This window comes from Cloeon dipterum, chromosome 3 (assembly GCF_949628265.1).
Source record: "Cloeon dipterum chromosome 3, ieCloDipt1.1, whole genome shotgun sequence".
NCBI classification, from domain to species: domain Eukaryota; kingdom Metazoa; phylum Arthropoda; class Insecta; order Ephemeroptera; family Baetidae; genus Cloeon; species Cloeon dipterum.
Window position 1 is genome coordinate 17,550,444 of NC_088788.1, and position 14,827 is coordinate 17,565,270.

General features: G+C 37.1%; 3 protein-coding genes across 3 annotated transcripts; all 3 read left to right on the forward strand.

The window, feature by feature from the left end:
- The first annotated feature begins 258 nt into the window (after nucleotides 1-258).
- LOC135939001 (A-kinase anchor protein 14-like) lies at nucleotides 259-1,270 on the forward strand. Its single transcript, XM_065483110.1, has 2 exons — nucleotides 259-385; nucleotides 697-1,270. The coding sequence occupies exons 1-2, from the start codon at nucleotides 374-376 to the stop codon at nucleotides 1,060-1,062; spliced, it is 378 nt and encodes a 125-aa protein (XP_065339182.1). The 5' UTR covers nucleotides 259-373; the 3' UTR covers nucleotides 1,063-1,270.
- Nucleotides 1,271-8,245: 6,975 nt separating this feature from the next.
- On the forward strand, nucleotides 8,246-9,398 carry LOC135939006 (uncharacterized). The gene is made up of 2 exons (XM_065483116.1): nucleotides 8,246-8,356; nucleotides 8,830-9,398. Exons 1-2 carry the CDS (start codon nucleotides 8,345-8,347, stop codon nucleotides 9,085-9,087), a joined length of 270 nt encoding a protein of 89 aa, XP_065339188.1. The 5' UTR covers nucleotides 8,246-8,344; the 3' UTR covers nucleotides 9,088-9,398.
- Nucleotides 9,399-11,854: 2,456 nt separating this feature from the next.
- On the forward strand, nucleotides 11,855-12,516 carry LOC135939008 (cuticle protein 12.5-like). Its single transcript, XM_065483119.1, has 2 exons — nucleotides 11,855-12,008; nucleotides 12,165-12,516. The coding sequence occupies exons 1-2, from the start codon at nucleotides 11,997-11,999 to the stop codon at nucleotides 12,375-12,377; spliced, it is 225 nt and encodes a 74-aa protein (XP_065339191.1). The 5' UTR covers nucleotides 11,855-11,996; the 3' UTR covers nucleotides 12,378-12,516.
- Nucleotides 12,517-14,827: the final 2,311 nt, after the last annotated feature.

The window sequence follows — 14,827 nt, forward strand, 5'->3', positions numbered from 1 at the left end:
TTTTTGTTCTTAGAAATCTGCAAACCTATATTGGCACACGAGCCGAAGTCGTAAAATCCATATAGCGAATAGATTGCAACTGTGACAATATCGACTTTCCTGCCGCTGGACCAGTACGAGTATAATTAAATTGATTAAGTAAACATAATGATGATGATAGACCAAATTAAATAGCCTTTCCTGCTGCCGTGCCGTCGAGAGTGAGAGCGTTTTGCAGAGAGGGGCAAAGGTGTAGCTGACGCGAGATCTGCTCCAATCTGGCTGCGGTAGAGAGACGCGCCTTCGAACCCCTTCCCTGAGATCAGGATGGCAGGTATAAAAGGGTCTGCGACCCAAAGGGAGGCACGCTTCTGTCTACAGAACTATAGCAACCATGTACAAGCTGGTGAGTAAACGTCCAAGTCTTTTCTGGCTTGGGTTTAAATTACTACTTGAGACTTAAAAAAATTCACTGAAAGTGATGGTGTAAATGCTTATAACTTTTTTAATTCGTTTATTTCACGTTGCAAAAATTCTTTGGATTATTTTTCTAATTTTTTTAAATACACTTCTAAGGTATGTACCTGAAAACTTTAATTGAAAAGTAGCAACCTCAAACAATACGAAATTTAAATAGAATTAATTTTTCTTCCCATTTAACTCTCTCGAAAACTAAATTTTTGTCTTGCTGATTTTAATCAAAATTATCCGTTTTAGATCCTCCTGTCCGCCCTCGTGGCCGTCGCCTCCGCTGGATTGTTGCACACTGCCCCCGTCGTGGTGCCCGCCGCCGTGAGCCACGCCACCGTGGTGAGGACCCACTCCGCCATCGTGCACCCCTCCCCCATCGTCAAGGCCGTGCCCGTCGTGCACGCTGCCCCCGTTGTTCACGCTGCCCCCGTCGTCAGGGCTGTCCCCGTTGTGCACGCTGCCCCCGTCGTCCACGCCGTCCGCACCCACGTGCCCGTGATCCGCACCCACGCCGTCCCCCTCGTGCACCACGCCCCCGTTGTGCACCATTCCCCCATCGTGCACACCGGTGTCGCCTACGCCGCCCACGCTCCCGTCGTCCGCGTCCTCTAAGAACTTTTCACACTGCCCCCTGTGCTGACTGAGTGATAATTTATTTTGTATATTGAATGAAAATCCACCCTTTTGCACCCCTACAACGAATACACACACTCACTGCGTATAGTTCCATCCTTTGAATCTCAAGTGTTGCGCAACCAAGTGCAACGCTGCACGCTGATGCTCAAACTGTGAATAAACCAAATTTTCACTGACCAACAAACATTGCTTTTTCATTTTGCTCTCATTTAAACAATCTTCCACGCAGCTTTCGGGGGCTCACGGCGGGATTTTCACTCAAACCTGCTTTTGGTGTGACAATTATTGAATTTAATTTTGCAATTTTTATAAGCGAAATTTTTCCTGATATTTTTTTACATTTTTAATCTGAACGTAGCACCTAACTACACAAAAACTCTAAAAAAGAATTTAAACTCATAAGAAACATTTTAATTACATATTGGGTCATGTAAATGAAACTTACTTAAGTTGCTTGGATGAAGGATTTCTGGCCATTTTTGCAATTAAAACATAGTTGGGATAGATTGTTGAGTAAAAACTGCTTTTTGGAATTAAATTTTTAGCGATTAACAACAAGAATTTTCAAACTCTATAGTGCCAACCAAAGTTAAACTTTAGGGGGTCTTTAAGATTTTTCATTTCTAGCGCTAAAAATACATTATATAGTTTTATTTTTCCAACGAAGACGTAAATTATGATGTCTTTTAGTTAGAAACTAAAATTTCCCCTTTGATTGACGTGAGGCAACATTTAAATTATAAAAAAATGTCCAGAAGAGAATAATTAATGAAATTGACCAAACACATTTTCTGGGCAATTTTTCAACTTTGAATTTATTTTGATATTTTTTAAACATTTCAATGCCAGCTAAACAATCTTGAAAAATTCTTATCCCATCTAGAGATTCAACATTTGAAATTTTTGAATTTGGTCTAGACTTGTTTGTCCCATAAATGTTTTAGCTTCATTTTAACACATAATAATATAATAGTGTTTTCACCAAATCAAGCACAGATTAAATTTATAAAAAATCAATCTATTAGAACCTTTCCAACAAAAAGTTATTTCCCTTTGAAGTTAATTTACTTCCTTTATATTTATTTTAATTAATTTTCTATTAAAAATTCCAGTTCAGATAGTTCCATTTAATCTTGGCCACATTTCTGCAAGGAAATATAAGGCTTACGAGAGGAAAGTGCTATAATCATTCACTTCGTCAACGCGTTTATCTGCAATTAGTTTCACTCCGCTGCAAACACATCTGTCTGAATGCATAAACAATATTAACACACACGCGTATCGCAAGAGGTGCGATTCTACTTGATTTTATATAAACACTCGCGGCCGGATTAAAAGTCCGTTAAGCGAAGTCTAACGCAATGCTGATTAGGAAAGCGCGTTTTTAAACCCAGGAAGCGATTATTTTGAGCTAGCGAGTTTCATCACACGGGAGAGGAAAACATATATCTGTGCAGGTCCACTCGATTTCTCAATCGCCGCGTTTGGAGATGATTGTCGGTTTTCACCCGTCCGACACAAAACCTGTGCGGCAGCCTTGACAGCCCAAATTACACGCGGCGCGCCCCCTCCTGCGGTCCGAATTTATCGCAATTCCACTGAATGAATAGAGTGGACTTTATTTTTGGAAAAATTACGCTGACCGTCTCTGCAATCAGCACACACGCAGCGCCAGCTCCTTGTAATTTGGCCTACTTGTTCGCTTGGGGTTTCTGTGTCTGGGCCAACGCGTGGGCAGCGCAACAACAATCTTCGCAATTTTATTTCTTTCGTAGTTTAGATTGAGGAAAAATATGCCAAATCCAAATAGTTGCGAGATTTTTTTAAACGAAATTGTGCTTGAGAGAATACACAAAAGAAAGAAGAAGAATACGGGAATAACGTTATATTATTTTTAAAAAAGAAAAAATTGTGATAAGTATTAAAAATGTATTTTTCAGCCATGATTTAAAATTTAATAGTATGATTTAACTGGATAGATTAGTGGAATCGCAACCAAATTTTTATAGGGATATAATTTTAAACAGATTTTTTATTTTTATATTTCTCTATTTTGAAAATTAATAAATTTACCGGTCCAATAATAACAACATTAAATTTCAGGTCCAGACTTACAAAGTGAAGGCCCCTAAGGTGCATTTGATTCCGTTCCTGTCCCTCAAGGTGAAGGCCCCCAAGGTGAAGGCCGTGCCCGTTGTCCACCACAGCCCTGTCCTCGTGCACCACGCAACGCCAGTGTACCACCACGCATCGCCAGTCTACCTCATCCATTAAATATTCCACGAATACATTATTTATTTTGAATGTAAATATGATTATGCAAGCTGCATAGTTATTTATTTGTATTTTGTAAAAAGCAATAATTTATAAGCAGAATAAATACCATGCGATCAAAATGATTTTCCATCCATCATATGCACCGTTTATTATTTTTTAATGAATAATATATGTCTCTTGAATTGTTATGCCCTGTTGATTAAATGTGCAAATTATTTTTAAAATTGATAAATATAGAATAATCAATTAATTAGCAAATCAAGCGTTCACTTTCACTTTATTTATAAATTTTGTATCTTTGTCATGATTTGAAAGCACTCGTCATTAAGGAAACATTTTGCACGAAGAGTTAACTTAGCGTGAAAAATTGAGTTCAATAACTATCAGAAACTTCACATCACTAGGGCTGTGAATTTACGATTTTTTTACGCTAAATAGTCGAGCATTTAGAGGCTATTTTTTGGTGCATAATAGACCGTTTTAGATGTTTGCTCAGTATAACCTTTCTCGATCAATAAAAACCATAGAACCAAAACATCTAACTCTATATTTAACTCGATGAAAATGTCATATCCTCACAAAGTATTGCACGAATTAAATAAATGTATTTTAGGTTCTAAATTTAACTTATTATTTTTTCGCAATATTGTAACATAGAAACTTTTAGTTTGGTTTTCTTCTCTTTTCGAACGAATTGAATACCATTTTATTCGTAATGATAGGAATCATTTAATTTCATAACATTTATTTGACTATGTTATCAAATTATTCTTGCATATGCCATCAAAAAAGAAAAGACAAATTAGTGTTTCCCATGTAATAGAGATTTGCGAATTATTTAAAACGCTAGTGAGTAGCTAGATTTTATTTTTGAATTTAAACCCCAAAGAAATAAAAACTGAACAGTATTATGTCTAAAAATAGCATCAAACTCGACTTACGCATGAAGTAAAAATAATTTGATTGGAAACCCGATCAAAATTAATTACGGACTAAAATGTTAGTAAAATTTCCTTACGCGAAACGGACTTTTAAATGGTTTGAGATGTGGTTTAAATGGATCAAATACGTAATAATTTGAGGGTCCCTTTTGACGGTAGGAAACTCATTGTCAGAAAAAAAATATTCGATCGTCTTAAATACACAGTCATTCACTTCAAAATCATAAAAGGTTCGACAGTATTGCATAAAATGAATGATTTCGTGATTTTATATCACCCATTTCCACTTTACTTAAATTTGTATAGAATGGATTGTACAAAAAATGATCAGCGCTGTCGTTAGACATGGCGGCAGCTTGGATTTGTGAACAAAAGCTTCATTCAATTCTGTGGGAACAATATTCTTTTGTATTATCCATGCCTTTTAAAAAGAGGTGCGATAACAGGAAAAACGTGCCTTTGAAACACGTTTTCGTATTTTGGATGATATAATTTTTTCGTCAATAATCCACAATGAAAGCAATCAATACGGAGTGTAGCTTTGCGTCAGATAAGTTATTTGAATGTTATGCAACTTGCTTAACTCCAGAATGAAGCTTTTTGCCGATGTTGCTAGTCCTTCGCTGAATAAAATACAAGCGTGCGCGCGCCTTTCAATAATCTGGTGTTCCTCCATAGGCTCCATTGTAAGATACACATATAGAGATGCTGTAAATTAGAAACTACACAGACTTAAGGTGTCTTATTGTATCGAAGGAAAAAGGAATATATTTATGGAAATTAATGTTAATATTTAAATTAAATAAAAATATTAACGAATAAAAATCGCACAAATTTTGACCATTTGGTTTTTCCTAAAAAATCAGTAAGACAATTCCGATTTTTCACTAAATGAGTGATATTTTATGTAACTCTTTTTTATTCATAAAAATTGACAACAATATGTGCAGGAGAAACGCTCAGAGAAAACATTATAATATATTTTCTTAATTTTTCAATATTTGAAAATGAAAATAATTGGTTAAGCTATTTAAATATTTATGTAGATCTCGGTCTCCAGAGCTCTGCAAAAACATTTGAAATTATCAGAACGCTTTTCTTCATCGTTGATTAGTTTAAAGGAATAAAACCTGTGCAAAATCAAAATAAACATTTAGTTTAAAATTTTTTATAAGGTTTTCAGTTATTTCTTATTTCTGGACATGCTTGGGGAAAAATTGGGTTAATTTCCACCCTTTTGTCTATCTCGACAATCGCAGTCACAAAAAGCAAATACCAATTTGTTCTACAGCAGAGAGCATCTAAGCGTTTTTAAAATATTAAAAAATCATTACTGCTGAGTTAAATCATTAATCAAGTTAAAAATTTCAAACTTTGACAGCCTATATTATTTATTGTCTTAAAACAAATTTTTGCACCCGTTGATGGAACCATTATTTACATTTTCGGCTATTCACTTACAAAAAAGTTAACCATACCCCCCACTGCGTAAAAAGTAGTAGCGAGAAACACAATCTTCTCATGGTCAAGTCACTAATCACGACTCCTTATATCCATAATGCTCAGGCTTTATTAGCCCAAAGAGCTATATAGTGCAATAAAAAACCTCATGTATTCAAGATGAAGTCGGATATATATGTAAATCTAAAATAGCACTACGGAAGTTGTGCGGATGAAGGTGCAACAGAGGAAAGCTTTGTGTGCTTGTCTAGGGAAATCATGATTAATATATGCGATTCGATAGAGCTGACGCACAAACATCCGTAGTAACAGTTTTTTGCTCTCATATGTGCAATAATGAACTTTACTCAGAATAATCAAAATGAAAATTTAAAATTATTTATTGGTTTTGTAGTCACATGCTCATGTTTATTAACACGTGTTTCATTTTAACGAATTCATAAAAATGTGACATGTGTCCTGTGACACCTGAACGAGTGAGCCGCAAATGTGATGAACTAATTAACTTGTACGTACCATTCACTCCCATTTCCTAGAAAGTGGGTCTGAAGCTGCTAAAGCAAAAGAGAAGAGCAGTAAACGATATAATATTATAACTTTATTTATCTTATAAATTCATATACATATTGTGTTTTGTAAAGTATTTTCTATTGTTTTGCAGGTTTTATGATAAGGCAAGTCTAATTTAATGATCTATATAATGCCCTTATTTAGTTTTTAAAATAGTTTTGATATTTTAAAACGCATACTACCCTGGCAGTTTTGGTTAGTGTAATTTAAACTTATGAGAAAAAATGAAAACCAAATTACACGCATGTTCCTTTGAGATTGTGAGCGTTCATTATGATTTAAATAGACTCTTTTTGCTCATCTGCTTAATCAACAATTTTCACAAAATTACTAAAAATGAATTAAACCCGGTCAAGATTTAATTAAATAACTCTGAAATCAACGAGGGCGAAGTTGTGTTATTAATTTACCACGGGAGAATGCAACAAATCTTGAATTAAAATTTGTTTTCAAGAAAAAATAAATTGCCCAAAGAGTGTAAACTGCATAGTAGCGTGTGGGTTTTGTTTTCCTGACTGACATCGCTTCCGGGCATATCAGACGCGGAAGATCAGCATACACAATGTGATAAATCAAAATCCCTTTTGACTACGCAGTTTTGCATTAAAAAATTTCAAGGAGGAGTGATGCAAGCTAGACAGAGCTAGATGGCTATAAAGGTCACTCTAAATTTGAAAATAAAAAAAAAACGCCAGAAACTAGGCACACACGTTGACTGTAGAAATAAATAAAAATACAATAAAACAAATCTTCATTCGCACGTTTCTTCGCACAAAAAGATGCCTCGTGTTTCAGTTCAATTTTCCTGACGTGAGTGATGTGTGGCGTGTAATTGTCGGTATCATTTTGAAACATTATTATCCTTCCCAGCCACTCTAAGGTGTATAATTGCAGACACTCCTTTCGCTCTCGAGCAATCAAGAAAATTCGCGTCGTCATTGAAACAGAAGCAAAGCACAGAAGCCGGAAAGCAGCACACAGCATCACGCGGCAATAAACGAGACTAAAGCAGCAGGAAACACAAATGTCAAAAAGTTTCTGCGCAGCCAAGCATGCAATTCAAGCCTGGAAACAATTCCAGCGCAAATCACGTGCCACATTTAAAAGCGGACGAGTGCTGACAATTGCAAGATAGTTGTCTTTTCCTTGAGAATATTGACAGTCTGTCTGAGTTCATTTTTTAGTCAGAAATGCCATTTTCAATTTAAATTAATTGCAAATATTTTGACATTTAAATCCTTGATACAAGAATTTAGCAATAAAAATAGCATTTAAATTGCACAGTTTATTTGATTATATATCCTATATATGTATTAAAATGAAATCCAGCCCTTTTAACGTGCCATATAGAATAATAAAATATTTAAAGATCCAAAATTTTAAAATTTTATTTTGCTTGATAGTTTGACTTATCCTGACTTATTTTACTGGGCCGTCACTGCAGACCCTGAGAATATTTAATAAATTAAATAAAATAAAAATCAATGCAATATTTTCGAGTGCAAATAAAAATGTAGACTAAATTTATAAAAACTATAGACTAGAACTTTCACAATTTTAAAAATGCCGGATTTTTTGTGTTTTCTCTTAAATTCTGTTTTTGGATCATTCCCATAATTTATGAGATATGTAATAAAAAATTGATAAAACCAACACTTAATGCACAATCAAGCGAGTGGCTGCCCTTTGTGGTCCCACTTTAATGTCAAGAATAGTCCTAGAGTCCTACAAATAAATGAAGTATTGTTTATTTTATCAAGTGGCGTGCAGGAATAATTAGAAAAAAAATGATGAGCTACGCACGAATTTGAGAGAATGCGCGCGGGCGATGCGGACTATCGCGTGGTCGGCCTTGGACGCCGAAAAGTGCTGCAAGGTCTCGGGCGTTAGATTGTTTTCTGCATTTGTGGGGGAGACGAAGAAACGCACCCGGAAATTATCTCAGGTATAAAACTGCGGCGCCGGGACGGACACAGCATTCTGTCTCTGCAGTCAGACCTCAAAGCATCATGTACAAGCTGGTGAGTAAACAAACACACACGCATATTTCGCCGCGTAATATGTCAGCAGGCTTTGGCCGGCCGACGTAACCACGCTGGACCTGCCGCTGACAGCGGGCTTGTTTTGTAAGCGCGGACAAAACGCGGCTGACGCAATTCTCTTCTTGTGGACAAACAATGTACATCAAAACGGCGCAGGATGGCTCGCCCTTCTTGTCACAAACACTCACTTGCGCTTTTCTTTGACTGAAAGTCACCCTGAAATTTTTCTTGCAGAGAAATCTTCATTTTTTTTTGTAATTTTCATATATTTTCTTTTAATATATTTGGCTGCTCTAAACTTTTTCATATTTTTACACATTTACAAAAAAAGTCCTGAAATGTGGAGTTTTGCTTTCAGCTCAAGATCACTTTATTTTTTCTCTGTTTGATTTTTAAAACATTACAAACAATTTATCCATTTTTGCCCTTTCTAAATTTTCCCGAATTTCCAGGTTGTCTTCGCCGCCCTGGTCGCCGTGGCCGCCGCCGGAGTGTTGATTCCCGCACCCCAAACCCTGGCCTACAGCTCTCCTGCCCTTTCGATCCACCCGTCACCTCTGCTGCGCAGCGCTCCGATTGCCCACATCGCCGCCCCCCTGGCCTACTCGCCGTCCATCCTGCGCTCGAGCACCGCCTGGGGCAACGCCGCCTGGGCCCCCGGAGTGACCTACGCCTCCGCCATCCACGCCGCGCCCGCCCTCTACCTGTAAGCAGTAGCAGTAGCAGCAGCAGCAACCCCCGGATCGAAGCCAGCAGCCGTAGTTTTTAAGGCCTCCAGACGTAGCCGAGATTTGGCGTTTTAAACGCTAGTCCTCGGAGTTCGTTTGGTGACGAACCGACGACCACTTGTCCAACTGGTGCAGTGTCTGATTTGCGTATGCGGAACCAAAAATCGCAAACGTTCATCTGACGACTAATTTTTTTTTATAAATTTGTAAATTTGTATACCGACTACTTGCTCAATTAGTCTGATGTACATTTTGACCAAAAATAAATTTTTATCGAATGTTACACAGTCAAACGTCACGATTTTTACTCACAGGTAAAGGAACTAGAACCCCGATATTTAGACCAGGTAAAAATTCCTAACTAGCATATATGATAATTCGAAAAAAACGACTCATACTATTCACTTCAGTAAACACCATTAACATCATTTGAATATTTTAATGAAATGCTACTTAATCTAAAGAGCAACAAGTATGTTACGCAGTCGGTTAAGTAAAATATTAGTTTTTTTCAATTTTCTCAGAACATTATAGCGTTATTTGGCCATGCTAAATTGTTTCCCAGGCACCTATTTCAATTTGTCTTGAATCTTAAATTTTGCGTGCCAATTGCCAATTAAAGTAGAATCTCGTCTTAAAGAAATAAATTTTTATATTTCCAGAATAAGAAATACACTACCGCGTATTGTAGAATAACTAAGCTTTGCAACCAATTTTCTATTAAAAAATGCTGGTAGTTTGTGGCTCCTAGAGAACTGTTATTTAATACGGTAAAAAGAATTTGTCAGGTTTCCATTTTCCATCCTTTTTCTTCCCTCTACAAAATAAGTTTGCCAGCACAAAAAAATAAAACAGAAAAAGAAAAAAATATTGCAAATTGAAATCTTGCGAGGCCAGAAGCACCAAAAACGCCAATTAAATTGATTTCAATCCATTTTAAGATTAAAATTACATACAGTTAAAGTTGCGAAAATTTTAATAAATATCATTTTTAAACGTAGGATCAGTCTTTTTACGAATTACCGACCTTTGCCAGGCTCATAGCTCTACACTTTGGTGATGTTAACCAGCCCGTTGGCTCGCATTTTTAAGGCATTCTCAGTGGTGTCAAAGCAATGGGAGGCATTTGAGCAGTTCGGAGATCTAATACTGGCTACCCAATGTCAGAGATGGCAAAAATTGGTTAGTTTAGTGACTCGAAATGCTCAAATTGCTCAACGGGCTGGGAGGCGCACCGGCGCCGACTCACCACTTGCTAGTTTGCGCACCTTTCCAGCGGCTTTATGGACAAATTTCTGGCGTTTCAATTAAAAGACCTCGGTGCGGGGAGGCGAAAAGATGGCCACAATGGGCCCAAGCTCCTTTGCGACCACTCGGGCCACTCAGGCACCATGTTATCCGCTCGGTGGTGTTATTGGGGCCTGGGACCCAGTGAGCTCATAGGCCTCATAGCCCACAAGAAGTGCTGCGCAGAGAGGTTTAAAAAAAAAGGAAAAAAACATAAAAACTACTCGTCGAAAATTTTCTTCCCAGTAAACTGTTAAGGAACTATGGAAGCCGTTTTTTTAATAATTTTTTAATTTAATAGACGCGTATGAAAGCTTACGTTATTGATTTGATTACTTAGATCATTCAAAGATATAAGTAATATGATTAAATAAAATCATGTTAAAACTTGTATAGGATCAAAGAGGTATGAGATTCATTTACTATACTAAAAAATATTTTTTAACAAGAATTGCAGCATAATTTCATGAAGTGAGCATTTGTACTTTGCGAAGATTAGAAGCAGATAATTGAGTCCGTCACGTTGATGCATTGTTCCACTCAGATGGCTTGAACTGTGGTGCTAGATGCCAAGGTAAACCAGCGAGGCAATAATTTTTGAATTTTTCAATTTCCTTCGTCATGCGTCGAGTCAGTCGAGTGCCATTTACAACCACTTAAAATTTTATCACAGCAATGTCAAATAGTTACTATCCAACGAGTTCGCAAAGGTGAAAAATATTAAAAAAAAACTATTACACAATATTTAGCACCAAAAACAAATTCTTCGTTATTTAAAACTTTTTTGAGAGCTTTAGTAGAGAAGAGCTTAATATTTTTATTAAAAAAATAAAAGGAAGATATTCAACCGAATATTTGCAGTTTTAACTTTGATGCTTCAATATTGTTTGTGAGGAGCGTTCGTCCGCTCTATAGGTTGGGAAAATTAATCCTATATTAGACTGATCCATAGATGGTACACACTGATGCAAAATATTTAAATTACAAAAATTCGGGAGTAAACCAAAATTTTTCAGTAGCATACAAGTCAGAAGTTTATTGTAATAAACTTTTGATTATTTTCAAGTCTTTCTCACTGAGTCTCTAATAACACACTTCTCACGAGGTAATTGGCGTTTACGACGAGTGCAAGCCTATTCGTTATGAGCACTCACAGTTAAAAACGAGCTTTAAACACGATTTACCGTGAACCCCAAAGTGGCCCTGAGCTTCGCTGCTCTTTATAATGCGGCAGGCGCAAACAAAAACAAGCAAGCAATCATCTCTCTGCATGTGAAGATAAACGAGAAGGGCGGTGAAATAAAAATTCGATCGCCTGCCTGCTTGGCAATGCATGCAGCGCAAGAGATGAAGTCACGGTGAATGAAGCTGCCTCAAGGATGACCACTTGGCTGATTATGTGAGCGTGCATTTGTTGCTATCACAGCCGCCCCCACCGCCACAGAAAACAATGCACGCCCGCGATCACAATTTCAGCCGTTCAAACTGGCTGAAGATTTTTTTGAAAATGATTATTTCCGCAGGTGGGGGTCTCACCGAGGCATATATAAACCCCTGGGGTCGACGAGCAAAGCAGATCACAGCACAGATCAACAATTATCATCATGTTCAAGCTCGTGAGTATTCATCGGTTTTAACTGTCCTCTTTTTTGGACTTTATTTTTTATTTCTTGACAATTTCCAGTTTTGTCTTTCATTAAATTAAATTTTTGTTTCTATTATGCCATCTATTGAATTCAAATGAAATCTAATCCAAATTTCCCCTCTCTTAGGTCGCTTTCTTCGCCCTCCTGGCCGTGGCCAGCGCTGGAGTCGTCGCCCCTCTGGCCTACTCCGCTCCTCTGGCCTACGCCGCCCCCGCCGTCCACGCCCCCATCGCCTATGCCGCCCCCGGAGTTGCCCCTGTCGCCTACGCTCCCCGTCTGGCTTACTCGGCGCCCCTCGCCTACGCTCACGCCCCCGTCGTCAAGACCTACCTGGGCTAAGCTGACTTGCTGTGACCTCATCATGGACTGATACTCAACAACCCTGAACGCACCCCCTACAAGCGAATGTGATTTGGAGCTTGACTGTTGAAATTGTTACCTATCCCCTCAAATAAATATAATTATCATAGCATCATAATTTTAATCTTTTTAATTTTTCCAAACACAAAATGTTAGGGAATCTTAGGAGCATTGTAGTTAAGGCTATATACGTATTTAGTAATTTTTACTCTAATATAATATGAATTTCAAGCAATTGAAAGCCTCTATAAAATTAACAGACTTCACAACTTTTCTTTGACAAGATTTCACGTTCTTTTTTTATTCATTAAAGTTTGCAACAAAACTAGATTCTGGATATTTTAAATAGTCATCTGAAATAGTTTTAACTAGATTTTCTTTCTACCCTTTTTAACGAAAAAAATTGTTTATATAGACCGCTTGAAACTAAATGAAAATAAAAAACCACTTTGACTCATTAAAATAATTTTTTTAACAAAACAAAATTGGATTTTCACACTTTGGACTACACTCTCGCACTCAAAAAAGTTATTGAACCATCCTGTTTTTATAAGAACGTTTGTGGTTTACTCTACTGTCACGATGATTGTTACAAAATTAACTCCTCTTTTCTTTCTATCCGTAAGGTGATACTTAAAATGAGCAGCTAGAAAATTTACATCTCGCAAATTATGGCAGTAAAAATTGTGGTTATCAGGTGAAGACTTCCAAGGGGTCTAGAAAAATCGTTTCTAATTTTTTTGTCGTTTATATTTTATTGAAGTAGGATTTGCCTAGAATCGTTTTAATTTGTATAAATGAGCTAGTAGGCATATTATTGTTTTTGATCGCCCGCAGCTGGTCCCATCGCCATGTTCAAGCTCGAAAGTCCTTTGAAAATTTTTACTAAAATTTCATTTTAAAATTAAAACCCACTTCAAGGTTGCCTTCACTGCCCTCCTGTCCATGGCCACCATTGTTTTCGTCGCCCCCGTCACCTATGCTCACCCCGGTCCATTTGCCGCCCCCGTTACCCTTGCCTAGATAAAATGCTTTGCAGAAACTCACGCAGGTCGCTCGCATTCTATATAAATGCACGACTTTTAATTGGCAATCATGCCTTTGACCGAGCTCGCAAGAAACGCTCGTTAGTCTAGTTGCAGAAGACAACCTTGGTCACGTGAATCCTCAGCTTCTTTATTGACTCTTTGCTTTAGCAGAAAACGTGATCAAATAAGTAACAATTATCTGTCCTGTAAATTGATATTTATTTACAAACTGTATTTAGAATCCGCACTCCTTCCTAAGCTGACTGTGACAGATTCTTTTAGTTATTTTATTTTAATGATTCAGTAAACTCTTTAGTTAACTGAATTTTCATTTTTATATTTCAACTTAACTAGCTCGCGCGTGAATTTGTGGAATGGGGCCGATCTAATATAGACCGATTGAGGATGATTTTTAAAAACAAAAATTGAGCATCGTGAAAAACTCAATAGGTGAATGTGAAATTTTCTATTGCGCTCTGCGCTGGTCAGGAAAGGTAGTAATCAAAATAATTTCAAACCAGTTCTACATTTGATTAAGATATTGATATCCTTGCAAAATTATAAGACGCAAACAAGCATATGGATATTTATTAGTACCCGCCATACATGGTTTCAAATTAATATATTGTATTTTATATTGTTTTATAATACTGCAAACGTCATTCATGATGCTCAATATTTGATAATATACGTCGTAATTTAATTTTTGTAGAATTTTTATCCAGTGAAGAATTACACATTCTAATTTGATTATTTCATTTTATAAAAAACGCATTATAAAAATAATAACATGAAAAAGATTTTTAGTGAACATTGCAAGAAGAAAAAAAAGATTCTATGGCAGTCATAAATTCCTGATTTTGTGAAAAATAATCAGGCAAACTTTATTTTCATAATTTCATACAATATAATTTTTTATTCGTGGATCATTTTAATGGGCTGGCACTGCAATATCGGTCAAGCAATGCAAGAATAAGTAAAGCAATTTGCCAGCGAGAATGCGTCAAGTTGAGTCGTTGCAATTCAATCGATGCGAGTGATCCGGGTGCCAAGTTTTCATCCATAAGGGCATCAGGGCGTGTTTCTCAAACTGAAAAGTGACTGTGCACAAAGCGGCCGCGGCACGTTTTCTGCGCGACGAATATACACCTTCACAAAAGAGAGAGAAACACAGACATGCAGTCAGTGTGCGTGGCGAGCGAGTTAAAAGTTGTCATCCTTGTTTGGCCGGGCGGTGGATTGGATATCATTTTAACTCAGGCGCGACGGTAAATTTGCTGCGTGTATATATGTCTCTCTCAGCGGCGTGGGTGGCTGTGCAAGGACCACGACTCGCGGCTTCTCGTGGCCCAGCTGACAATGAGCACAAATCTCTGCACTTCTGTGCAACACGTTTTTTCA